The sequence below is a fragment of the Rana temporaria genome, chromosome 5, assembly GCF_905171775.1.
Source record: "Rana temporaria chromosome 5, aRanTem1.1, whole genome shotgun sequence".
NCBI classification, from domain to species: domain Eukaryota; kingdom Metazoa; phylum Chordata; class Amphibia; order Anura; family Ranidae; genus Rana; species Rana temporaria.
Window position 1 is genome coordinate 511379 of NC_053493.1, and position 26303 is coordinate 537681.

The 26303-nt window shown below is 53.6% G+C and overlaps 1 protein-coding gene across 1 annotated transcript in view; it reads right to left on the minus strand.

Annotated features, from left to right (window-relative positions):
• The window catches only part of ADCK5 (aarF domain containing kinase 5), a gene marked incomplete at its 5' end in the record, with an annotated part of 40186 nt that extends 14969 nt beyond the window's left edge, over positions 1–25217 (minus strand). The window contains 7 exon segments of the mRNA XM_040352067.1: positions 10805–10936; positions 11032–11145; positions 11265–11405; positions 13964–14164; positions 20226–20301; positions 22095–22241; positions 25126–25217. Of these exon segments, the coding sequence (XP_040208001.1) occupies positions 10805–10936; positions 11032–11145; positions 11265–11405; positions 13964–14164; positions 20226–20301; positions 22095–22241; positions 25126–25217 (903 nt within the window).
• Positions 25218–26303: the final 1086 nt, after the last annotated feature.

Sequence of the window (26303 nt, forward strand, 5' to 3'; positions counted from 1 at the left end):
CTGCTTGTTACGGACTGAGGCTGCTGGAGCAGGGGACGTGGGTTATGCCTGGGGGAGCCACGCCCCCTGGGAGGAGCGGCATGAAGGAAAGGTTTTAACACCTTAAGTGCTGTAGAATTCTGCCTAAATCTCCTGGTAGGAAGAAGCATAACCCTAAGGTCAATGAAGGCTGTGTCCGTCTATGAACGAAAGAGAAATGGATTTTACGGTGAGTACAAAAATCCTATTATTTCCTACAAAATCTTCATATCCCCCAAACGCTGAATATTCAATACATGACTGGAATACATATCACATCTGTACTGTGGGGGGGGGGGGTCTTCTACATATCACATCTGTACTGGGGGGGGGGGATCTTCTACATATCACATCTGTACTGTGGGGGGGGGGGTCTTCTACATATCACATCTGTACTGGGGGGGGGGGATCTTCTACATATCACATCTGTACTGGGGGGGGGGATCTTCTACATATCACATCTGTACTGTTGGGGGGGGGGGATCTTCTACATATCACATCTGTACTGTGGGGGGGGGGGATCTTCTACATATCACATCTGTACTGGGGGGGGGGGGTCTTCTACATATCACATCTGTACTGGGGGGGGGGGGTCTTCTACATATCACATCTGTACTGTGGGGGGGGGGGGGATCTTCTACATATCACATCTGTACTGGGGGGGGGGATCTTCTACATATCACATCTGTACTGGGGGGGGGGGGTCTTCTACATATCACATCTGTACTGGGGGGGGGGATCTTCTACATATCACATCTGTACTGGGGGGGGGGGGATCTTCTACATATCACATCTGTACTGGGGGGGGGATCTTCTACATATCACATCTGTACTGGGGGGGGGGGTCTTCTACATATCACATCTGTACTGGGGGGGGGGGATCTTCTACATATCACATCTGTACTGTGGGGGGGGGGGGATCTTCTACATATCACATCTGTACTGGGGGGGGGGATCTTCTACAAATCACATCTGTACTGGGGGGGGATCTTCTACATATCACATCTGTACTGGGGGGGGGGATCTTCTACATATCACATCTGTACTGTGGGGGGGGGGGGATCTTCTACATATCACATCTGTACTGGGGGGGGGGGGATCTTCTACATATCACATCTGTACTGGGGGGGGGGATCTTCTACATATCACATCTGTACTGGGGGGGGGATCTTCTACATATCACATCTGTACTGGGGGGGGGGGTCTTCTACATATCACATCTGTACTGGGGGGGGGGATCTTCTACATATCACATCTGTACTGGGGGGGGGGGTTCTTCTACATATCACATCTGTACTGGGGGGGGGATCTTCTACATATCACATCTGTACTGGGGGGGGATCTTCTACATATCACATCTGTACTGGGGGGGGGGGATCTTCTACATATCACATCTGTACTGTGGGGGGGGGGATCTTCTACATATCACATCTGTACTGGGGGGGGGGGTCTTCTACATATCACATCTGTACTGGGGGGGGATCTTCTACATATCACATCTGTACTGGGGGGGGGATCTTCTACATATCACATCTGTACTGGGGGGGGGGATCTTCTACATATCACATCTGTACTGGGGGGGGGGATCTTCTACATATCACATCTGTACTGGGGGGGGGGATCTTCTACATATCACATCTGTACTGGGGGGGGGGGGGTCTTCTACATATCACATCTGTACTGGGGGGGGGGGATCTTCTACATATCACATCTGTACTGGGGGGGGGATCTTCTACATATCACATCTGTACTGGGGGGGGGGGTCTTCTACATATCACATCTGTACTGGGGGGGGGGGATCTTCTACATATCACATCTGTACTGGGGGGGGGGATCTTCTACATATCACATCTGTACTGGGGGGGGGGGATCTTCTACATATCACATCTGTAGGGGGGGGGATCTTCTACATATCACATCTGTACTGGGGGGGGGGATCTTCTACATATCACATCTGTACTGGGGGGGGGGGGGTCTTCTACATATCACATCTGTAGGGGGGGGGGATCTTCTACATATCACATCTGTACTGGGGGGGGGGTCTTCTACATATCACATCTGTACTGGGGGGGGGGGATCTTCTACATATCACATCTGTACAGGGGGGGGGGATCTTCTACATATCACATCTGTACTGGGGGGGGGGGATCTTCTACATATCACATCTGTACTGGGGGGGGGGGATCTTCTACATATCACATCTGTACTGGGGGGGGGGGATCTTCTACATATCACATCTGTACTGGGGGGGGGGGATCTTCTACATATCACATCTGTACTGGGGGGGGGGGGATCTTCTACATATCACATCTGTACTGGGGGGGGGATCTTCTACATATCACATCTGTACTGGGGGGGGGGGATCTTCTACATATCACATCTGTACTGGGGGGGGGATCTTCTACATATCACATCTGTACTGGGGGGGGGGGGTCTTCTACATACCACATCTGTACTGGGGGGGGGGATCTTCTACATATCACATCTGTACTGGGGGGGGGGGTCTTCTACATATCACATCTGTACTGGGGGGGGGGGGGATCTTCTACATATCACATCTGTACTGGGGGGGGGGGATCTTCTACATATCACATCTGTACTGGGGGGGATCTTCTACATATCACATCTGTAGGGGGGGGGATCTTCTACATATCACATCTGTACTGGGGGGGGGGATCTTCTACATATCACATCTGTACTGGGGGGGGGGATCTTCTACATATCACATCTGTACTGGGGGGGGGATCTTCTACATATCACATCTGTACTGGGGGGGGGATCTTCTACATATCACATCTGTGGTGGGGGGGGGGTCTTCTACATATCACATCTGTACCGGGGGGGGGGGATCTTCTACATATCACATCTGTACTGGGGGGGGGTCTTCTACATATCACATCTGTACTGGGGGGGGGATCTTCTACATATCACATCTGTACTGGGGGGGGGATCTTCTACATATCACATCTGTGGTGGGGGGGGGGGGTCTTCTACATATCACATCTGTACCGGGGGGGGGGGGGATCTTCTACATATCACATCTGTACTGGGGGGGGGATCTTCTACATATCACATCTGTACTGGGGGGGGATCTTCTACATATCACATCTGTACTGGGGGGGGGGATCTTCTACATATCACATCTGTACTGTGGGGGGGGGGGATCTTCTACATATCACATCTGTACTGGGGGGGGGGATCTTCTACATATCACATCTGTACTGGGGGGGGGGGGTCTTCTACATATCACATCTGTACTGTGGGGGGGGGGGGATCTTCTACATATCACATCTGTACTGGGGGGGGGGATCTTCTACATATCACATCTGTACTGGGGGGGGGGGATCTTCTACATATCACATCTGTACTGGGGGGGGGATCTTCTACATATCACATCTGTAATGGGGGGGGGGGATCTTCTACATATCACATCTGTACTGGGGGGGGGGGGGATCTTCTACATATCACATCTGTACTGGGGGGGGGATCTTCTACATATCACATCTGTACTGGGGGGGGGGGATCTTCTACATATCACATCTGTACTGGGGGGGGAGTCTTCTACATATCACATCTGTAGGGGGGGGGATCTTCTACATATCACATCTGTACTGGGGGGGGGGGATCTTCTACATATCACATCTGTACTGGGGGGGGGGGGATCTTCTACATATCACATCTGTACTGGGGGGGGGGATCTTCTACATATCACATCTGTACTGGGGGGGGGGGTCTTCTACATATCACATCTGTACTGGGGGGGGGGATCTTCTACATATCACATCTGTACTGGGGGGGGGGATCTTCTACATATCACATCTGTACTGGGGGGGGGATCTTCTACATATCACATCTGTACTGGGGGGGGGATCTTCTACATATCACATCTGTACTGGGGGGGGGGATCTTCTACATATCACATCTGTACTGGGGGGGGGGTCTTCTACATATCACATCTGTACTGGGGGGGGGATCTTCTACATATCACATCTGTACTGGGGGGGGGGGGGATCTTCTACATATCACATCTGTACTGTGGGGGGGATCTTCTACATATCACATCTGTACTGGGGGGGGGGTCTTCTACATATCACATCTGTACTGGGGGGGGGGGGATCTTCTACATATCACATCTGTACCGGGGGGGGGGATCTTCTACATATCACATCTGTACTGGGGGGGGGGATCTTCTACATATCACATCTGTACTGGGGGGGGGGATCTTCTACATATCACATCTGTACTGGGGGGGGGGGATCTTCTACATATCACATCTGTACTGGGGGGGGGGTCTTCTACATACCACATCTGTACTGGGGGGGGGTCTTCTACATATCACATCTGTACGGGGGGGGGGGATCTTCTACATATCACATCTGTACTGGGGGGGGGGATCTTCTACATATCACATCTGTACTGGGGGGGGGTCTTCTACATATCACATCTGTACTGGGGGGGGGGATCTTCTACGTATCACATCTGTACTGGGGGGGGGGGGGGATCTTCTACATATCACATCTGTACTGGGGGGGGATCTTCTACATATCACATCTGTACTGGGGGGGGGGATCTTCTACATATCACATCTGTACTGGGGGGGGGTCTTCTACATATCACATCTGTGGTGGGGGGGGTCTTCTACATATCACATCTGTGCTGGGGGGGGGGGGCTTCTAAAAATCACAACTGTACTGGGGGGGGGGGGGTCTTCTACATATCACATCTGTACTGGGGGGGGTCTTCTACATATCACATCTGTACTGGGGGGGGGGGGTCTTCTACATATCACATCTGTACTGGGGGGGGGATCTTCTACATATCACATCTGTACTGGGGGGGGGGTCTTCTACATATCACATCTGTACTGGGGGGGGGGGTCTTCTACATATCACATCTGTACTGGGGGGGGGGGATCTTCTACATATCACATCTGTACTGGGGGGGGGGATCTTCTACATATCACATCTGTACTGGGGGGGGATCTTCTACATATCACATCTGTACTGGGGGGGGGGATCTTCTACATATCACATCTGTACTGTGGGGGGGGGGATCTTCTACATATCACATCTGTACTGGGGGGGGGATCTTCTACATATCACATCTGTACTGGGGGGGGGATCTTCTACATATCACATCTGTACTGGGGGGGGGGGGTCTTCTACATATCACATCTGTACTGGGGGGGGGGATCTTCTACATATCACATCTGTACTGGGGGGGGATCTTCTACATATCACATCTGTACTGGGGGGGGGGGATCTTCTACATATCACATCTGTACTGGGGGGGGGGATCTTCTACATATCACATCTGTACTGGGGGGGGGGATCTTCTACATATCACATCTGTAGGGGGGGGGGATCTTCTACATATCACATCTGTACTGGGGGGGGGATCTTCTACATATCACATCTGTACTGGGGGGGGGGGGTCTTCTACATATCACATCTGTAGGGGGGGGGATCTTCTACATATCACATCTGTCCTGGGGGGGGGGATCTTCTACATATCACATCTGTACTGGGGGGGGGGATCTTCTACATATCACATCTGTACAGGGGGGGGGGGATCTTCTACATATCACATCTGTACAGGGGGGGGGGATCTTCTACATATCACATCTGTACTGGGGGGGGGGGATCTTCTACATATCACATCTGTACTGGGGGGGGGATCTTCTACATATCACATCTGTACTGGGGGGGGGGGGATCTTCTACATATTACATCTGTACTGGGGGGGGGATCTTCTACATATCACATCTGTACTGGGGGGGGGATCTTCTACATATCACATCTGTACTGGGGGGGGGGATCTTCTACATATCACATCTGTACTGGGGGGGGGGGGATCTTCTACATATTACATCTGTACTGGGGGGGGGGATCTTCTACATATCACATCTGTACTGGGGGGGGGATCTTCTACATATCACATCTGTACTGGGGGGGGGGATCTTCTACATATCACATCTGTACTGGGGGGGGGGATCTTCTACATATCACATCTGTACTGGGGGGGGGGATCTTCTACATATCACATCTGTACTGGGGGGGGGATCTTCTACATATCACATCTGTACTGGGGGGGGGATCTTCTACATATCACATCTGTACTGGGGGGGGGATCTTCTACATATCACATCTGTACTGGGGGGGGGGTCTTCTACATACCACATCTGTACTGGGGGGGGGATCTTCTACATATCACATCTGTACTGGGGGGGGGGGGTCTTCTACATATCACATCTGTACTGGGGGGGGGGGATCTTCTACATATCACATCTGTACTGGGGGGGGGGATCTTCTACATATCACATCTGTACTGGGGGGGGGATCTTCTACATATCACATCTGTACTGGGGGGGATCTTCTACATATCACATCTGTAGGGGGGGGGATCTTCTACATATCACATCTGTACTGGGGGGGGGGATCTTCTACATATCACATCTGTACTGGGGGGGGGGATCTTCTACATATCACATCTGTACTGGGGGGGGGGGTCTTCTACATATCACATCTGTACTGGGGGGGGGTCTTCTACATATCACATCTGTGGTGGGGGGGGGGGTCTTCTACATATCACATCTGTACCGGGGGGGGGATCTTCTACATATCACATCTGTACTGGGGGGGGGGGTCTTCTACATATCACATCTGTACTGGGGGGGGGGATCTTCTACATATCACATCTGTACTGGGGGGGGGGTCTTCTACATATCACATCTGTGGTGGGGGGGGGGGGGTCTTCTACATATCACATCTGTACCGGGGGGGGGGGATCTTCTACATATCACATCTGTACTGGGGGGGGGGATCTTCTACATATCACATCTGTACTGGGGGGGGGGATCTTCTACATATCACATCTGTACTGGGGGGGATCTTCTACATATCACATCTGTACTGGGGGGGGGGATCTTCTACATATCACATCTGTACTGTGGGGGGGGGGATCTTCTACATATCACATCTGTACTGGGGGGGGGATCTTCTACATATCACATCTGTACTGGGGGGGGGGGGTCTTCTACATATCACATCTGTACTGGGGGGGGGATCTTCTACATATCACATCTGTACTGGGGGGGGGGGATCTTCTACATATCACATCTGTACTGGGGGGGGGGGGGTCTTCTACATATCACATCTGTACTGGGGGGGGGATCTTCTACATATCACATCTGTACTGGGGGGGGGGATCTTCTACATATCACATCTGTACTGGGGGGGGGGGATCTTCTACATATCACATCTGTACTGGGGGGGGGGGGTCTTCTACATATCACATCTGTACTGTGGGGGGGGGGATCTTCTACATATCACATCTGTACTGGGGGGGGATCTTCTACATATCACATCTGTACTGGGGGGGGGGGGATCTTCTACATATCACATCTGTACTGTGGGGGGGATCTTCTACATATCACATCTGTACTGGGGGGGGGGGATCTTCTACATATCACATCTGTACTGGGGGGGGGGATCTTCTACATATCACATCTGTACGGGGGGGGGGGGATCTTCTACATATCACATCTGTACTGTGGGGGGGGGGGATCTTCTACATATCACATCTGTACTGGGGGGGGGGATCTTCTACATATCACATCTGTACTGGGGGGGGGGGATCTTCTACATATCACATCTGTACTGGGGGGGGGGTCTTCTACATATCACATCTGTACTGGGGGGGGGGGTATCTTCTACATATCACATCTGTACTGGGGGGGGGATCTTCAAAATATCACATCTGTACTGGGGGGGGGGGTCTTCTACATATCACATCTGTACTGGGGGGGGGGGATCTTCTACATATCACATCTGTACTGGGGGGGGGGGATCTTCTACATATCACATCTGTACTGGGGGGGGATCTTCTACATATCACATCTGTACTGGGGGGGGGGGGATCTTCTACATATCACATCTGTACTGGGGGGGGATCTTCTACATATCACATCTGTACTGGGGGGGGGGGGGGTCTTCTACATATCACATCTGTACTGGGGGGGGGGGATCTTCTACATATCACATCTGTACTGGGGGGGGGTCTTCTACATATCACATCTGTACTGGGGGGGGGGATCTTCTACATATCACATCTGTACTGGGGGGGGGATCTTCTACATATCACATCTGTACTGGGGGGGGGATCTTCTACATATCACATCTGTACTGGGGGGGGGATCTTCTACATATCACATCTGTACTGGGGGGGGATCTTCTACATATCACATCTGTACTGGGGGGGGGGGATCTTCTACATATCACATCTGTACTGGGGGGGATCTTCTACATATCACATCTGTAGGGGGGGGGGATCTTCTACATATCACATCTGTACTGGGGGGGGGGGATCTTCTACATATCACATCTGTACTGGGGGGGGGGGTCTTCTACATATCACATCTGTACTGGGGGGGGGATCTTCTACATATCACATCTGTACTGGGGGGGGGATCTTCTACATATCACATCTGTACTGGGGGGGGGATCTTCTACATATCACATCTGTACTGGGGGGGGGGGATTTTCTACATATCACATCTGTACTGGGGGGGGGATCTTCTACATATCACATCTGTACTGGGGGGGGGGGGATCTTCTACATATCACATCTGTACTGGGGGGGGGGATCTTCTACATATCACATCTGTACTGGGGGGGGGGGGGTCTTCTACATATCACATCTGTGGTGGGGGGGGGGTCTTCTACATATCACATCTGTGGTGGGGGGGGGGGGTCTTCTACATATCACATCTGTAGGGGGGGGGGGGATCTTCTACATATCACATCTGTACCGGGGGGGATCTTCTACATATCACATCTGTACTGGGGGGGGGGGATCTTCTACATATCACATCTGTACTGGGGGGGGGGGGATCTTCTACATATCACATCTGTAGGGGGGGGGGGATCTTCTACATATCACATCTGTACTGGGGGGGGATCTTCTACATATCACATCTGTAGGGGGGGGGGATCTTCTACATATCACATCTGTACTGGGGGGGGGGATCTTCTACATATCACATCTGTGGTGGGGGGGGTCTTCTACATATCACATCTGTGGTGGGGGGGGGTCTTCTACATATCACATCTGTAGGGGGGGGGGGGGGTCTTCTACATATCACATCTGTACCGGGGGGGGGGGATCTTCTACATATCACATCTGTACTGGGGGGGGATCTTCTACATATCACATCTGTACTGGGGGGGGGGGATCTTCTACATATCACATCTGTACTGGGGGGGGATCTTCTACATATCACATCTGTACTGGGGGGGGGGGGTCTTCTACATATCACATCTGTACTGGGGGGGGGATCTTCTACATATCACATCTGTACTGGGGGGGGATCTTCTACATATCACATCTGTACTGGGGGGGGGGTCTTCTACATATCACATCTGTACTGGGGGGGGGGATCTTCTACATATCACATCTGTACTGGGGGGGGGGATCTTCTACATATCACATCTGTACTGGGGGGGGGGATCTTCTACATATCACATCTGTACTGGGGGGGGGGGGATCTTCTACATATCACATCTGTACTGGGGGGGGTCTTCTACATATCACATCTGTACTGGGGGGGGGGATCTTCTACATATCACATCTGTACTGGGGGGGGGGATCTTCTACATATCACATCTGTACTGGGGGGGGGGGATCTTCTACATATCACATCTGTACTGGGGGGGGGATCTTCTACATATCACATCTGTACTGGGGGGGGGGGGATCTTCTACATATCACATCTGTACTGGGGGGGGATCTTCTACATATCACATCTGTACTGGGGGGGGGGATCTTCTACATATCACATCTGTACTGGGGGGGGTCTTCTACATATCACATCTGTGGTGGGGGGGGTCTTCTACATATCACATCTGTGCTGGGGGGGGGGGCTTCTAAAAATCACATCTGTACTGGGGGGGGGGGGTCTTCTACATATCACATCTGTACTGGGGGGGGGGGGGATCTTCTACATATCACATCTGTACTGGGGGGGGATCTTCTACATATCACATCTGTACTGGGGGGGGGGATCTTCTACATATCACATCTGTACTGGGGGGGGGATCTTCTACATATCACATCTGTACTGGGGGGGGGGATCTTCTACATATCACATCTGTACTGGGGGGGGGGGGATCTTCTACATATCACATCTGTACTGGGGGGGGGGGTCTTCTACATACCACATCTGTACTGGGGGGGGGTCTTCTACATATCACATCTGTACTGGGGGGGGGGGATCTTCTACATATCACATCTGTACTGGGGGGGGGGATCTTCTACATATCACATCTGTACTGGGGGGGGTCTTCTACATATCACATCTGTACTGGGGGGGGGGGATCTTCTACATATCACATCTGTACTGGGGGGGGGGGATCTTCTACATATCACATCTGTACTGGGGGGGGATCTTCTACATATCACATCTGTACTGGGGGGGGGGGTCTTCTACATATCACATCTGTACTGGGGGGGGTCTTCTACATATCACATCTGTGGTGGGGGGGTCTTCTACATATCACATCTGTGCTGGGGGGGGGGGTCTTCTAAAAATCACATCTGTACTGGGGGGGGGGGGTCTTCTACATATCACATCTGTACGGGGGGGGGGGGGTCTTCTACATATCACATCTGTACTGGGGGGGGGATCTTCTACATATCACATCTGTACTGGGGGGGGGGCATAGAATCTCCATGCACAGTCCCTGACCAAGATTCCATCCCGAAGTGTGAAGCCCCTCCTCCTCCTCACCTTGCTGGTGTACTTCCAGTGTACTTTGGGGATGAGGACATACGGGAGATTCCTAAGATCTTCTGCACATCGCTCAGCGTTCCGCCCCTCGTTCTCAAAGTCCAATTCCTGCGCCAATGTGTGCTTCAGGTCCTGTATGTATAGAAGGTGATACATTGTGGAGGAGATCGGATAAGAGGGATCTATAGAAGGTGATACATTGTGGATGGAGAAGATCGGACACTTACCTTCAGAACCCAACTGAACCCAAACTTGGGGTGCATGAACTCGATGAGACGGAGGAGCCACTCCAGAGTCTTAATATCCCCATCAAAGCGATCTCGGAGATCAATGTACTGGGCCTGGAGAGAAGGGCAGACACCGGGTCACAGAGGCGCCCCCCTGAGGGCTTTACCCAATTTGGGGAAATAAAGCCTTATGTACATATTATACCCATCGCCCAATTGGTAGGTAGCCTCACCTTCACAGCCACCTCCGTCCCGTCATGTAAGGTGGCGCGGTGCACCTGGGCTAGACTTGCCGCTGCCATCGGCTGTTGGTCAAATTTTTGGAAGAGCTTCTCAGCGGGTTCACCGAAATCTTCCAGCAGGATCTCGTTTACCTGCGGCGGAGCCAGAAGACGGGACAGTTAGGGCCCGGGGGGGTCAGAACTTTCTCCTGCATACAGGTCAATGGGAATGCAAATGCAGGTCAATTCATCTCAGAAGGTCGGCTGTACCGGCGATAGAACTCAGAGCCGGATACATCGGAACGGACGCTGCCGATCCTCATCTACACGGCCACCCCCACCTACAGCTCACCTCTGGTCTACAAGCTCCACCTACCGCTCACCTCTGGTCTACAAACTCCACCTACGGCTCACCTCTGGTCTACAAACTCCACCTACAGCTCACCTCTGGTCTACAAACTCCACCTACAGCTCACCTCTGGTCTACAAGCTCCACCTACAGCTCACCTCTGGTCTACAAACTCCACCTACAGCTCACCTCTGGTCTACCAACTCCACCTACAGCTCACCTCTGGTCTACAAACTCCACCTACAGCTCACCTCTGGTCTACCAGCTCCACCTACGGCTCACCTCTGGTCTACCAGCTCCACCTACAGCTCACCTCTGGTCTACAAACTCCACCTACAGCTCACCTCTGGTCTACAAGCTCCACCTACAACTCACCTCTGGTCTACCAGCTCCACCTACGGCTCACCTCTGGTCTACCAGCTCCACCTACAGCTCACCTCTGGTCTACAAACTCCACCTACAGCTCACCTCTGGTCTACAAACTCCACCTTCGGCTCACCTCTGGTCTACAAACTCCACCTACAGCTCACCCTGGTCTACAAGCTCCACCTACAACTCCCCTCTGGTCAACCAGCAACACCCACAGCTCACTTTTGGTCTACAAGTCCCACCTACAACTCACCTCTGGTCTACAAACTCCACCTACGGCTCACCTCTGGTCTACAAACTCCACCTACGGCTCACCTCTGGTCTACAAACTCCACCTACAACTCACCTCTGGTCTACAAACTCCACCTACGGCTCACCTCTGGTCTACCAGCTCCACCTACAGCTCACCTCTGGTCTACCAGCTCCACCTACGGCTCACCTCTGGTCTACAAACTCCACCTATAGCTCACCTCTGGTCTACAAACTCCACCTACAGCTCACCTCTGGTCTACAAACTCCACCTACAACTCACCTCTAGTCTACAAGCTCCACCTACAACTCTCCTCTGGTCTACAAACTCCACCTACAGCTCACCTCTGGTCTACCAGCTCCACCTACGGCTCACCTCTGGTCTACCAGCTCCACCTACAGCTCACCTCTGGTCTACAAACTCCACCTACAGCTCACCTCTGGTCTACAAGCTCCACCTACAACTCACCTCTGGTCTACCAGCTCCACCTACGGCTCACCTCTGGTCTACCAGCTCCACCTACAGCTCACCTCTGGTCTACAAACTCCACCTTCGGCTCACCTCTGGTCTACAAACTCCACCTACAGCTCACCCTGGTCTACAAGCTCCACCTACAACTCCCCTCTGGTCAACCAGCAACACCCACAGCTCACTTTTGGTCTACAAGTCCCACCTACAACTCACCTCTGGTCTACAAACTCCACCTACGGCTCACCTCTGGTCTACAAACTCCACCTACGGCTCACCTCTGGTCTACAAACTCCATCTACGGCTCACCTCTGGTCTACAAACTCCACCTACAACTCACCTCTGGTCTACAAGCTCCACCTACAGCTCACCTCTGGTCTACAAGCTCCACCTACGGCTCACCCCTGGTCTACAAGCCACACCTACAGATCACCTCTGGTCTACAAGCTCCACCTACAGCTCACCTCTGGTCAACCAGTCCCACCTACAACTCACCTCTGGTCTACAAACCCCACCTACGGCTCACCTCTGGTCTACCAGCTCCACCTACAACTCACCTCTGGTCTACCAGCTCCACCTACGGCTCACCTCTGGTCTACAAGTCCCACCTACAACTCACCTCTGGTCTACAAACTCCACCTACAGCTCACCTCTGGTCTACAAACTCCACCTACAGCTCACCTCTGGTCTACAAACTCCACCTACGGCTCACCTCTGGTCTACCAGCTCCACCTACAACTCACCTCTGGTCTACCAGCAACACCCACAGCTCACTTTTGGTCTACAAGTCCCACCTACAACTCACCTCTGGTCTACAAACTCCACCTACGGCTCACCTCTGGTCTACAAACTCCACCTACAACTCATCTCTGGTCTACAAGCTCCACCTACAGCTCACCTCTGGTCTACAAGCTCCACCTACGGCTCACCTCTGGTCTACAAACTCCACCTACAGCTCACCCCTGGTCTACAAACTCCACCTACGGCTCACCCCTGGTCTACAAACTCCACCTACGGCTCACCTCTGGTCTACAAACTCCACCAACAAGACCATCAACACCTCCATCGGTGGTATACCCCACCCAGAATGAAGGGAAGAAGTTACAGAGCAAAATGGTAAAAAACAATTAAAGCATTAATTCCCCACTTCACCAACATGGCCCCCCGACCTTCAGACTGCTCTGAGGGGTGCAGGGACTTCTCTAGTCCTAACAGAACAAAATCTAAAAACAAAACCTCATCCTGGAGCTGAAAGACACAGCGCCTCGTCCTCACCTCATTGGCCCTCCGCGGCAGAGCCTGGTCCTCCAGCACCCGCAGCGTTGCGATGTACTCCGGCGGCAGGAGGTGGTTGAACGTGCACAGACCTTGCCCAAGTTTGATGTAGAGACCCCCGTTCAGCAGGGCCCCGTCCACCAGTCTGTCCGCCGTCCGCTGGTGACACTGAGACATGACGGCCTGGTGCAGCGGACTGTTCTGCCACAAGACACACAAAGAGGACACTATCAGAAACCAAAATCAAGATCTACAGCCAGCGACCTGCCAAAGCCACAACTCCCTTCACCCACCACCATGCTTTACAGTATTAGACATGTGACTGTCCGTAACATCCTTTCTGTCCTAGGGTGACATCACATCACTGTACTGTATCTATGGAGGAGCACGGTGTCACCCTAGAACAGGAAGTGTGACAGGACCCCCCCCCCCCATAGTATACAGAGGGGGGGGGGGGGGAACTGATCGTCTCCCCTACAGATTGTGTAAGTTTTGCCCCCTTAAATAGAAATGGAGGGTCTATAATCTTTATCATAGGTGTATTTTATATGATAGAGACAGAGGGCCAGATTCTCGTAGAATGGAGTAAAACTACGGCGGCGTAACGCATCTCGTTTACGTTACGCGGCCGCAAGTTTTACGGGCAAGTGCTTGATTCACAAAGCACTTGCCTGTAAAGTTGCGGCGGCGTAGCGTAAATCCTCCGGCGCAAGCCCGCCTAATACAAATGATCCAGGTAGGGGGCGTGGATCATTTAAATTAGGCGCGTTCCCACGCCGATCGTACTGCGCATGCGCCGTCCCTAAAATTTCAGGAGGGGGAGGCGGCTTCACTCTCTGCTCAGCTGTGACAGTGGCTGCCGAGACTGACCAGAGCCAAGAGTCCGCACTACCACGGAGAGAGTGGGACAGTTGCGCCGGGTCAGGTGCGGCTCAGGTGCGGCTCGCATTACCCCTCCCCCTGCAAAGCCACTACCTCGTTCTCTTCATGTGTGGTCTGAAGTACATGGATGGGTCTGAAGGGAAGGGTCTGTCATGGCGCCGGGTGCCAGTGTGCTGACTGGTTCAGATGCAGCCTACAATACCCCTCCCCATGCAAAGCCACTACTACTGTACTGTGGGGGGGGGGTCTTTACTCTAGGGGGTCTGTACTGTATGGGGTTGTCTATATTGTGGGGGGGTCTGTATTGCTAGGGGGGTATGCACTGTAGGGTCCAGAGGTGTAGGGTGCTGTGTAATGTAAAGGAGTGCAGGGTGCTGTGTAATGTAAAGGGGCCCAGAGGTGCAGTGGGCGCTCATGTGGTACACAGATCAGTCCTGTCAATGGAAGAAGGTTCTCGTTATGTATACAGGTGTTTCTCAAAAAATTAGCATATTGTGATAAAGTTCATTATTTTCTGTAATGTACTGATAAACATTAGACTTTCATATATTTTAGATTCATTACACACAACTGAAGTAGTTCAAGCCTTTTTATTGTTTTAATATTGATGATTTTGGCATACAGCTCATGAAAACCCCAAATTCCTATCTCAAAAAATTAGCATATCATGAAAAGGTTCTCTAAACGAGCTCTTAACCTAATCATCTGAATCAACTAATTAACTCTAAACACCTGCAAAAGATTCCTGAGGCTTTTAAAAACTCCCAGCCTGGTTCATTACTCCAAATCGCAATCATGGGTAAGACTGCCGACCTGACTGCTGTCCAGAAGGCCATCATTGACACCCTCAAGCAAGAGGGTAAGACACAGAAAGAAATTTCTGAACGAATAGGCTGTTCCCAGAGTGCTGTATCAAGGCACCTCAGTGGGAAGTCTGTGGGAAGGAAAAAGTGTGGCAGAAAACGCTGCGCAACGAGAAGAGGTGACCGGACCCTGAGGAAGATTGTGGAGAAGGACCGATTCCAGACCTTGGGGGACCTGCGGAAGCAGTGGACTGAGTCTGGAGTAGAAACATCCAGAGCCACCGTGTACAGGCGTGTGCAGGAAATGGGCTACAGGTGCCGCATTCCCCAGGTCAAGCCACTTTTGAACCAGAAACAGCGGCAGAAGCGCCTGACCTGGGCTACAGAGAAGCAACACTGGACTGTTGCTCAGTGGTCCAAAGTACTTTTTTCGGATGAAAGCAAATTTTGCATGTCATTCGGTAATCAAGGTGCCAGAGTCTGGAGGAAGACTGGGGAGAGGGAAATGCCAAAATGCCTGAAGTCCAGTGTCAAATACCCACAGTCAGTGATGGTCTGGGGTGCCATGTCAGCTGCTGGTGTTGGTCCACTGTGTTTTATCAAGGGCAGGGTGAATGCAGCTAGCTATCAGGAGATTTTGGAGCTTTTCATGCTTCCATCTGCTGAAAAGCTTTATGGAGATGAAGATTTCATTTTTCAGCACGACCTGGCACCTGCTCACAGTGCCAAAACCACTGGTAAATGGTTTACTGACCATGGTATTACTGTGCTCAATTGGCCTGCCAACTCTCCTGACCTGAACCCCATAGAGAATCTGTGGGATATTGGGAAGAGAAAGTTGAGAGACGCAAGACCCAACACTCTGGATGAGCTTAAGGCTGCTACCGAAGCATCCTGGGCCTCCATAACACCTCAGCAGTGCCTCCATAACACCTCAGCAGTGCCACAGGCTGATTGCCTCCATAACACCTCAGCAGTGCCTCCATAACACCTCAGCAGTGCCACAGGCTGATTGCCTCCATAACACCTCAGCAGTGCCTCCATAACACCTCAGCAGTGCCACAGGCTGATTGCCTCCATAACACCTCAGCAGTGCCTCCATAACACCTCAGCAGTGCCACAGGCTGATTGCCTCCATGCCACGCCGCATTGAAGCAGTCATTTCTGCAAAAGGATTCCCGACCAAGTATTGAGTGCAGAACTGAACAGAATTATTTGAAGGTTGACTTTTTTTTATTAAAAACACTTTTCTTTTATTGGTCAGATGAAATATGCTAATTTTTTGAGATAGGAATTTGGGGTTTTCATGAGCTGTATGCCAAAATCATCAATATTAAAACAATAAAAAGGCTTGAACCACTTCAGTTGTGTGTAATGAATCTAAAATATATGAAAGTCTAATGTTTATCAGTACATTACAGAAAATAATGAACTTTATCACAATATGCTAATTTTTTGAGAACCACCTGTAGAAGACTCCTGTCCACAGAATCTCTTTCCTCCAATCACATCTCACCATCATGAGGGAGACCAAAGATCTGTCAGAGGACGTCGGGGAGAAGATCGGCACAAGGCTGGGAGGGGCTACAAGACCCTCAGCAAGAATCTTGGTGAGAGGAGACGACTGTTGGATCGATTGGAAGAAATACAAAATAACGATCGTCCTCCTCGGTCTGGAGCTCCATGGAAGGTTTCTCCTCATGGGGTGAGGATGGTCATGAGAAAAGTGAGGGATCCGCCCAGAACTACGTGGGAGGAGCTTGTGAAGGATCTCAGTTGGGACCCCAGTCACCAAACACACCATTGGGGACACAACACACCGCCATGGATTGGAATCCTGCAGCCCCCGCAGGGCCCCCCCTCAGGAAGACACAAGTACAGAACGTCTGAAGTCTCCCAATGATCATCTAAATGATTGAGAGAAGATCGGGAGAAAGTTCTGAGGTCAGAGAAGATCGGGAGAAAGTTCTGAGGTCAGAGAAGATCGGGGGAAAGTTCTGAGGTCAGAGAAGATCGGGAGAAAGTTCTGAGGTCAGAGGAGATCGGGAGAAAGTTCTGAGGTCAGAGAAGATCGGGGGAAAGTTCGGAGGTCAGAGAAGATCGGGAGAAAGTTCGGAGGTCAGAGAAGATCGGGAGAAAGTTCGGAGGTCAGAGAAGATCGGGAGAACGTTCTGAGGTCAGAGAAGATCGGGGGAGAAAGTTCTGAGGTCAGAGAAGATCGGGGGAAAGTTCGGAGGTCAGAGGAGATCGGGAGAAAGTTATGAGGTCAGAGAAGATCGGGAGAAAGTTCTGAGGTTAGAGAAGATCGGGAGAAAGTTCTGAGGTCAGAGAAGATCGGGAGAAAGTTCTGAGGTCAGAGATGATCGGGAGAAAGTTCTGAGGTCAGAGAAGATCGGGAGAAAGTTCTGAGGTCAGAGAAGATCGGGAGAAAGTTCTGAGGTTAGAGAAGATCGGGAGAAAGTTCTGAGGTCAGAAAAGATCGGGGGGAAGTTCTGAGGTCAGAGAAGATCGGGAGAAAGTTCTGAGGTCAGAAAAGATCAGGAGAAAGTTCTGAGGTCAGAGAAGATCGGGAGAAAGTTCTGAGGTCAGAGAAGATCGGGGGAAAGTTCTGAGGTCAGAGAAGATCGGGAGAAAGTTCTGAGGTCAGAGAAGATCGGGAGAAAGTTCTGTGATCGGATGAGACCAAAATTCACCTCTTTGACATCAACTCGACTCTCCGTGATTGGAGGAAGAAGAATGGTGACTATGACCCCAAGAACTCCCTCCCTACAGTCACACGGGGGAGGGGGAAACATGAGGATTTGGGGGTTTCTCTGATAAAGGTCCAGGCTGACTTTGCCGCATTGAGGGGCCAATGGGCGGGGCCGTGTATTGTAAGATCTTGGAGGAGAACCTTCTTCCCTCAGACAGAACACTGAAGATGGGTCATGGACGGGTCTTCCAGCATGACAATGACCCAAAACACATCGCCAAGGCAACAAAGGAGAGGCTCAAGAAGAAGCACATGAAGGTGATGGAGTGGCCTAGCCGGTCTCCAGACCTTAATCCCAATGTATGGAGGAGGAGAAGCTTTGAGGTTCCAAGAAACCTTCAGGATTTAGAGAAGATCTGTAAAGAAGAGAAAATCCCTCCTGAGATGTGTGGAGACCTGATCACCAACTACAAGAAACGTCTGACCTCTGTGCTTCCCAACAAGGAACCTCCCCCGACTACTAAGGGACCTCCCCCAACTACTAAGGAACCTCCCCCGACTACAAGAAACGTCTGACCTCTGTGCTTCCCAACAAGGAACCTCCCCCGACTACTAAGGAACCTCCCCCGACTACTAAGGAACCTCCCCCAACTACAAGAAACGTCTGACCTCTGTGCTTCCCAACAAGGAACCTCCCCCGACTACTAAGGGACCTCCCCCAACTACTAAGGAACCTCCCCCAACTACAAGAAACGTCTGACCTCTGTGCTTCCCAACAAGGAACCTCCCCCGACTACTAAGGAACCTCCCCCGACTACTAAGGAACCTCCCCCAACTACAAGAAACGTCTGACCTCTGTGCTTCCCAACAAGGAACCTCCCCCAACTACTAAGGGACCTCCCCCAACTACTAAGGAACCTCCCCCAACTACAAGAAACGTCTGACCTCTGTGCTTCCCAACAAGGAACCTCCCCCGACTACTAAGGAACCTCCCCCGACTACTAAGGAACCTCCCCCAACTACAAGAAACGTCTGACCTCTGTGCTTCCCAACAAGGAACCTCCCCCAACTACTAAGGAACCTCCCCCCAACTACTAAGGAACCTCCCCCCCCCAACTACTAAGGAACCTCCCCCCCCAACTACCAAGGAACCTCCCCCCCAACTACCAAGGAACCTCCCCCAACTACTAAGGAACCTCCCCCAACTACAAGAAACGTCTGACCGCAGTGCTTTCCAACAAGGAACCTCCCCCAACTACTAAGGAACCTCCCCCAACTACTAAGGAACCTCCCCCCCAACTACTAAGGAACCTCCCCCCAACTACTAAGGAACCTCCCCCAACTACTAAGGGGGTCAAATACTTATTTTCCTCCATGTATAACATTTGTATCATGTGATCTCTCTGGAGTTCTGGTTGATCTTCTGTCTCCATCATATAAAATACACCTATGAGAGAAATTACAGACCTTCATTTCTATGTAAGGATCTGCAGGGGAGACGATCGGTATTCCCCCCCTCCCCCATCACCTACAATTGGGGGGGGGGGGGCGATGTTCTGAAGTCTTTACATAGAGCTGGAAACAATGTCACTGATAAGAGTGCAGTACAGGAAGTTATTAGGTCACAAGATTTTTGGCAGGATCGACTGGTATTTTTCTGCATTCACTGAGCAGATATAACAGAACACCTTCAATGGGATATTTACCAGACCAAAAGGGGGCAAATAAGAGCCTCCTGGGCCCCCCCCGGATACTTCTTCCCTGTGGGGGCAGGAGGGAGGGGCCAGGCACCCCCCCCCCCTGCAGTCACCACATGGCCCCCGCACTCCCACCACAAGGTGCCCCTCCCCCCGCACTCACACAGCGCCCTCCCCCCCGCACTCACCTCGTCCTCCTTCCGCAAGGTCACATTTCTGGTCCACCAGTAATCTATGGATATGTGGGTGCCGACCTTCAGAGACCTGCAGGAGGAAATCAGAGAGATATCAGTGAGGAGGAAAGGGGGGGCAAGGAACACTCAGAACCCATTCACAGCCAAAATCCAGGACCCCCCGCTCCCAGGTAGAACCCCGTCCAGGGACCCCCATTCCTAGGTAGAACCCTGTCCAGGACCCCCGCTCCTAGGTAGAACCTAGGGGGGTGTGTAGTGGACAGGGGGTGGGGGTGTGACGATGGATGGGGGGGGTGTGAAGGTGGGAGGGGGGGTGTGAAGGTGGACGGGGGTGGGGGTGTGAAGGCGGATGGGGGTGGGGGTGTGAAGGTGGTCGGGGGGGGTGTGAAGGCAGACAGGGGGGTGAAGGTGGAAGGGGGGGGTGTGAAGTTGGACGGGGGGGGGGGGGGTGTGAAGGTGGACGGGGGGGGGTGTGAAGGTGGACGGGGGTGGGGGTGTGAAGGTGGACGGGGGTGGGGGTGTGAAGGTGGACGGGGGTGGGGGTGTGAAGGTGGACGGGGGAGGGGTGTGAAGGTGGACGGGGGGGGGGGGCAGGGGGGTGAAGGTGGACGGGGGGGGGGGGGGGGGGTTTGAAGGTGGACGGGGGGGGGGGGTGTGAAGGTGGACGGGGGGGGGGGAAGGTGGACGGGGGGGGGGGGGGGGGGTGAAGGTGGATGGGGTGTGAAGGTGGACGGGGGTGTGTGAAGGTGGATGGGGTGTGAAGGTGGACGGGGGGGTGTGAAGGTGGACGGGGGGGGGGTGTGAAGGTGGACGGGGTTGGGGTGTGAAGGTGGACGGGGTTGGGGTGTGAAGGTGGACGGGGGGGAGGGGTGTGAAGGTGGACGGGGGGGAGGGTGTGAAGGTGGACGGGGGGGAGGGTGTGAAGGTGGACGGGGGGGGGGGTGGGGTGAAGGTGGACGGGGGGGGGGGGGGAGGGTGTGATGGTGGACGGGGGGGGGGAGGGTGTGAAGGTGGACGGGGGGGGTGGGGTGAAGGTGGACGGAGAGGGGGGGGTGAAGGTGGACGGGTGGTGGGGGGGGTGAAGGTGGACGGGGGGGGTGGGGTGAAGGTGGACGGGGGGTGGGGGGGTGAAGGTGGACGGGGGTGGGGTGGGTGAAGGTGGACGGGGGGGGTGTGAAGGTGGATGGGGTGTGAAGGTGGACGGGGGGGTGTGAAGGTGGACGGGGGGGGGTGTGAAGGTGGATGGGGTTGGGGTGTGAAGGTGGACGGGGTTGGGGTGTGAAGGTGGACGGGGGGGAGGGTGTGAAGGTGGACGGGGGGGGAGGGTGTGAAGGTGGACGGGGGGAGGGTGTGAAGGTGGACGGGGGGAGGTGTGAAGGTGGACGGGGGGGGGGGGGGTGAAGGTGGACGGGGGGGGGGGGGGAGGGTGTGATGGTGGACGGGGGGGGGGAGGGTGTGATGGTGGACGGGGGGGGGAGGGAGGGTGTGAAGGTGGACGGGAGGGGGGGGTGAAGGTGGACGGGGGTGGGGTGGGTGAAGGTGGACGGGGGGGGGGGGGAGGGTGTGAAGGTGGACGGGAGGGGGGGGGGGGTAAAGGTGGACGGGGGGGTGTGTGAAGGTGGACGGGGGGAGGGGTGTGAAGGTGGACGGGGGGGGTGGTGAAGGTGGATGGGGAGGGTGAAGGTGGACGGGGGGGAGGGGTGTGAAGGTGGACGGGGGGGGGGTGGGGGGGGGTGGGGGTGTGAAGGTAGACGGGGGGGTGTGTGAAGGTGGACAGGGGGGTGTGATGTGAAGGCCAGGAGATCCGTAGACCATCCTCTACCCACAACTCTCAACCACCCGCCGCCAATCCGACGTTCTCACCTGCAGAAGCGGAGGGCGCCCTGCGCCAATATCCTCATCCTTCTCCTCTTAGGTCCATCCAATGTGTAATAAGCCAGGACCCCAACCGACGGGGCCCCAAGCAGAGAGCCCAGCCACAGAATTCGGGGCCATCGCCAGGGGGAGGACCTGTGAGGGGAAGATGAAGAGAAATGATGGAAAATCATAGAGGGGCCCATTACCCAGAATTCCCTGGTCACCTGCAGCCGCCTCACCACATCCGTCCGGAGTGCAGGGGGTTAAATACACGCCGGGACAGAAACCCCCCCCTGTCCTCGCCCCCCCCCACCCCCTCCTGTCCTCACCCCCCCTCCCCCCTCCTGTCCTCACCCCCTCACCCCCCCTCCTGTCCTCACCCCCCCTCCCCCCCTGTACTCACCCCTCCCCCTCCTGTCCTCACCCCCCCTCCCCCCCTGTACTCACCCCTCCCCCTCCTGTCCTCACCCTTCAGCTGGCTGTCCCTGACCTCCAACCACTATCTCCACATCTGTCCTCCACACAGCAGAGGAGAGACTCCAGGAGCCACACTGTGCCGGGGGCCCCACAGGGGCCAAAGAGAATATACACTACGGGCCGGATTCACAAAGCACTTACGCCAACGTATCCCGAGATACGCCGCGTAAGTATGCGCCGTCGTATCTGTGCGCCGTGCCCACAAACTTGAGATAAAATAGGCTTCATCCGACCGACGTAACTTTCCTACGCCGGCGTATCGTGGGCGCATATTTACGCTGGGCGCAAGTGGTGCTCCCATTGATTTTCTATGCACATATGCAAATGAGGGAGATACGCCGATTCACGAACGTAGTTGCGCCCGGCGCATAATATACGCGTATTCCCCATAGAGGAGGCGCAACTCATGCAAAGGTATGGACCAGGGAACACAGCCGCCGTATTTTACGTTGTTTGCGTAGGACGTGAATAGGGCTGGGCGTAGGTTACGTTCACGCCGCAGGCAGTGATCCGTCGTATCTTAGGGAGTATTTCCGACGTGATTCTGAGCATGCGCACTGGGATGCGGCCACGGGACGGCGCATGCGCCGTTCGTTTTAAGTACTCATCATTAGCATGGCTCACGCCCACTTCCACCTACGCCGGCTTACGCCGAGGAAACCCAGCGCAGTTTGGTGCTTGCCTCTCTGCGCAACGTCGGCGAAGCGTATATTAGATACGCTACGCAGGCATAAATATGCGCCAATGTATGTGAATCCGGGCCTATAATGTCAAAAGTATTGGGACACCTCCTTTACACGCACATGAACTTTAATGACCCCCCCAGTCTTAGTCCGGAGGGTTCAATATTGAGTTGGCCCCGCCCCTTTGCGGCTATAGCAGCTTCACCTCTTCTGGGAAGGCCGTCCACAAGGTTTAGAGGTGTGTCTATGGGAAGGCGGTCCACAAGGTTTAGGGGTGTGTCTATGGGAAGGCGGCCCACAAGGTTTAGGGGTGTGTCTATGAGAAGGTGGTCCACAAGGTTTAGGGGTGTGTCTATGGGAAGGCGGCCCACATGGTTTAGGGGTGTGTCTATGGGAAGGCCGTCCACAAGGTTTAGGGGTGTGTCTATGGCAAGGCGGTCCACAAGGTTTAGGGGTGTGTCTATGGGAAGGCGGTCCACAAGGTTTAGGGGTGGGTCTATGGGAAGGCGGTCCACAAGGTTTAGGGGTGTGTCTATGGGAAGGTTTCCCCAAAAGGGGAACTTCAGCTTTAAGCACTCCTCACCCCCTGTCGTGCCACATTTGGCATGTCATTTTTTTGGGGGGGGGGGTCCGTTAGGAGTGGGACTTCCCCATCACACTTCCTCCTACGTTCCGCCTAGGTGACTCCTCCTCCCACTCTAGGCGGCCCCTCCCTCCAGGCGATCTCCTGGGACATGTGAAGGGTCTCAGGAGATCGCCTGTCCGATCCGAGAGCGCAGCGCGACTCACGCATGCGCAGTGTGTTCCCGGCCGTAAAGCCGAAAGCTGTCACGTCCGGGTGCCCATCGTGGCAATGGAGGCGCCGGCAGAGAGGGGGCGGAGCTCCGGGCGGCCGCATCACTGGACCGTGGAACAGGCCAGTGTCTGTTTATTAAAAGTCAGCAGCAACATTTTTTGGGGCGTCTGACTAATAAACATAAAAAAGCCGGGAACTCCCCTTTAAGAGTTCCCTTCACTGGGACTGAGGGGCCAAAGACCAACCCCCGAGGGGGCCAAGACCAACCCCTGAAAATCAACTCCACACCATAATCCCCTCTCCACCCAATGATTTGGACCAGCCCACAAAGCAAGGTCCATAAAGACATGGATGAGCGAGTTTGGGGTGGAGGAACTTGACTGACCTGCACAGAGTCCTGACCTCAACACCTAGAACACCTTAAAGCGGAGACTGCGAGCCAGGCCTTCTCATCCAACATCAGTGCCTGACCTCACAAATGCCCTTCTGGAAGAATGGTCAAACCTTCCCATAGACACACTCCTAAACCTCGTGGACGGCCTTCCCAGAAGAGGTGAAGGTGTTATAGCTGCAAAGGGGGCGGGGCCAACTCAATATTGAACCCTACAGACTAAGACTGGGACACCTATAAAGGTCATGTGTGTGTAAAAGGCAGGCGTCCCAATACTTTTGACAATATATATGGACCCTCCATACCATATACTGTGCCAGACACCCGTCCTCTATACACAATGAGCAGCCAATAGCATGCAGTCTGTTCATTCTGAGTTTGGCTCTTTTATAGTGCTGATTATAATTGTGATTTCCAGGCTGTTCGGCGCCCCCATCGTGAGTGACTGCGACCATTACTGACTGAAATATATACAAGATAGGATGAAGGCGCAAATGGGCGGGGTCACAGGCGCAATGGGTGGGGTCACAGGCGCAATAGGCGGGGTCACAGGCGCAATGGGCGGGGTCACAGGCGCAATGGGCGGGGTCACAGGCGCAATGGGCGGGGTCACATGCGCAATAGGCGGGGTCACAGGCGCAATGGGCGGGGTCACAGGCATACCCCTAGGTAGAATTCTCCATCTCTCACCTGGTGGTCTGTGTGGTGAATCCTCGGATGGAGGCGGAGACATGGCGGTGGCAGCGGCTCAGCACAGAACTGTGATACCGACAGAGCAGAACCTGCGAAAGAGAGACAACGTCACATGATCACCCACAGCTGTCCAAACCTGGCCCTCGAGGGCCACAGACAGGCCAGGATTGGGGACCAATATTACTAGAGCAGCCTGGAGGTGGTCCCTGTGTAGCTCATTACACATCCAAACCCCGCCTCCTGACAGGTCAGCTCATTACACATCCAAACCCCGCCTCCTGACAGGTCAGCTCATTACACATCCAAACCCCGCCTCCTGACAGGTCAGCTCATTACACATCCAAACCCCGCCTCCTGACAGGTCAGCTCATTACACATCCAAACCCCGCCTCCTGACAGGTCAGCTCATTACACATTCAAACCCCGCCTCCTGACAGGTCAGCTCATTACACATCCAAACCCCCTCCTGACAGGTCAGCTCATTACACATTCAAACCCCGCCTCCTGACAGGTCAGCTCATTACACATCCAAACCCCGCCTCCTGACAGGTCAGCTCATTACACATCCAAACCCCGCCTCCTGACAGGTCAGCTCATTACACATTCAAACCCCGCCTCCTGACAGGTCAGCTCATTACACATTGACAGGTCAGCTCATTACACATCCAAACCCCGCCTCCTGACAGGTCAGCTCATTACACATCCAAACCCCGCCTCCTGACAGGTCAGCTCATTACACATCCAAACCCCGCCTCCTGACAGGTCAGCTCATTACATATCCTAAACCCCGCCTCCTGACAGTCAGCTCATTACACATCCAAACCCCGCCTCCTGACACGTCAGCTCATTACACATCAAAACCCCGCCTCCTGACAAGTCAGCTCATTACACATCCAAACCCCGCCTCCTGACACGTCAGCTCATTACACATCCAAACCCCGCCTCCTGACAGGTCAGCTCATTACACATCCAAACCCCGCCTCCTGACAGGTCAGCTCATACACATCCAAACCCCGCTCCTGACAGGTCAGATCATTACACATCCAAAACCCCGCCTCCCTGACAGGTCAGCTCATTACACATTCCAAACCCCGCCTCCTGACAGGTCAGCTCATTTCACATCCAAACCCCGCCCTCCTGACAGGTCCGCTCATTACACATCCAAACCCCGCCTC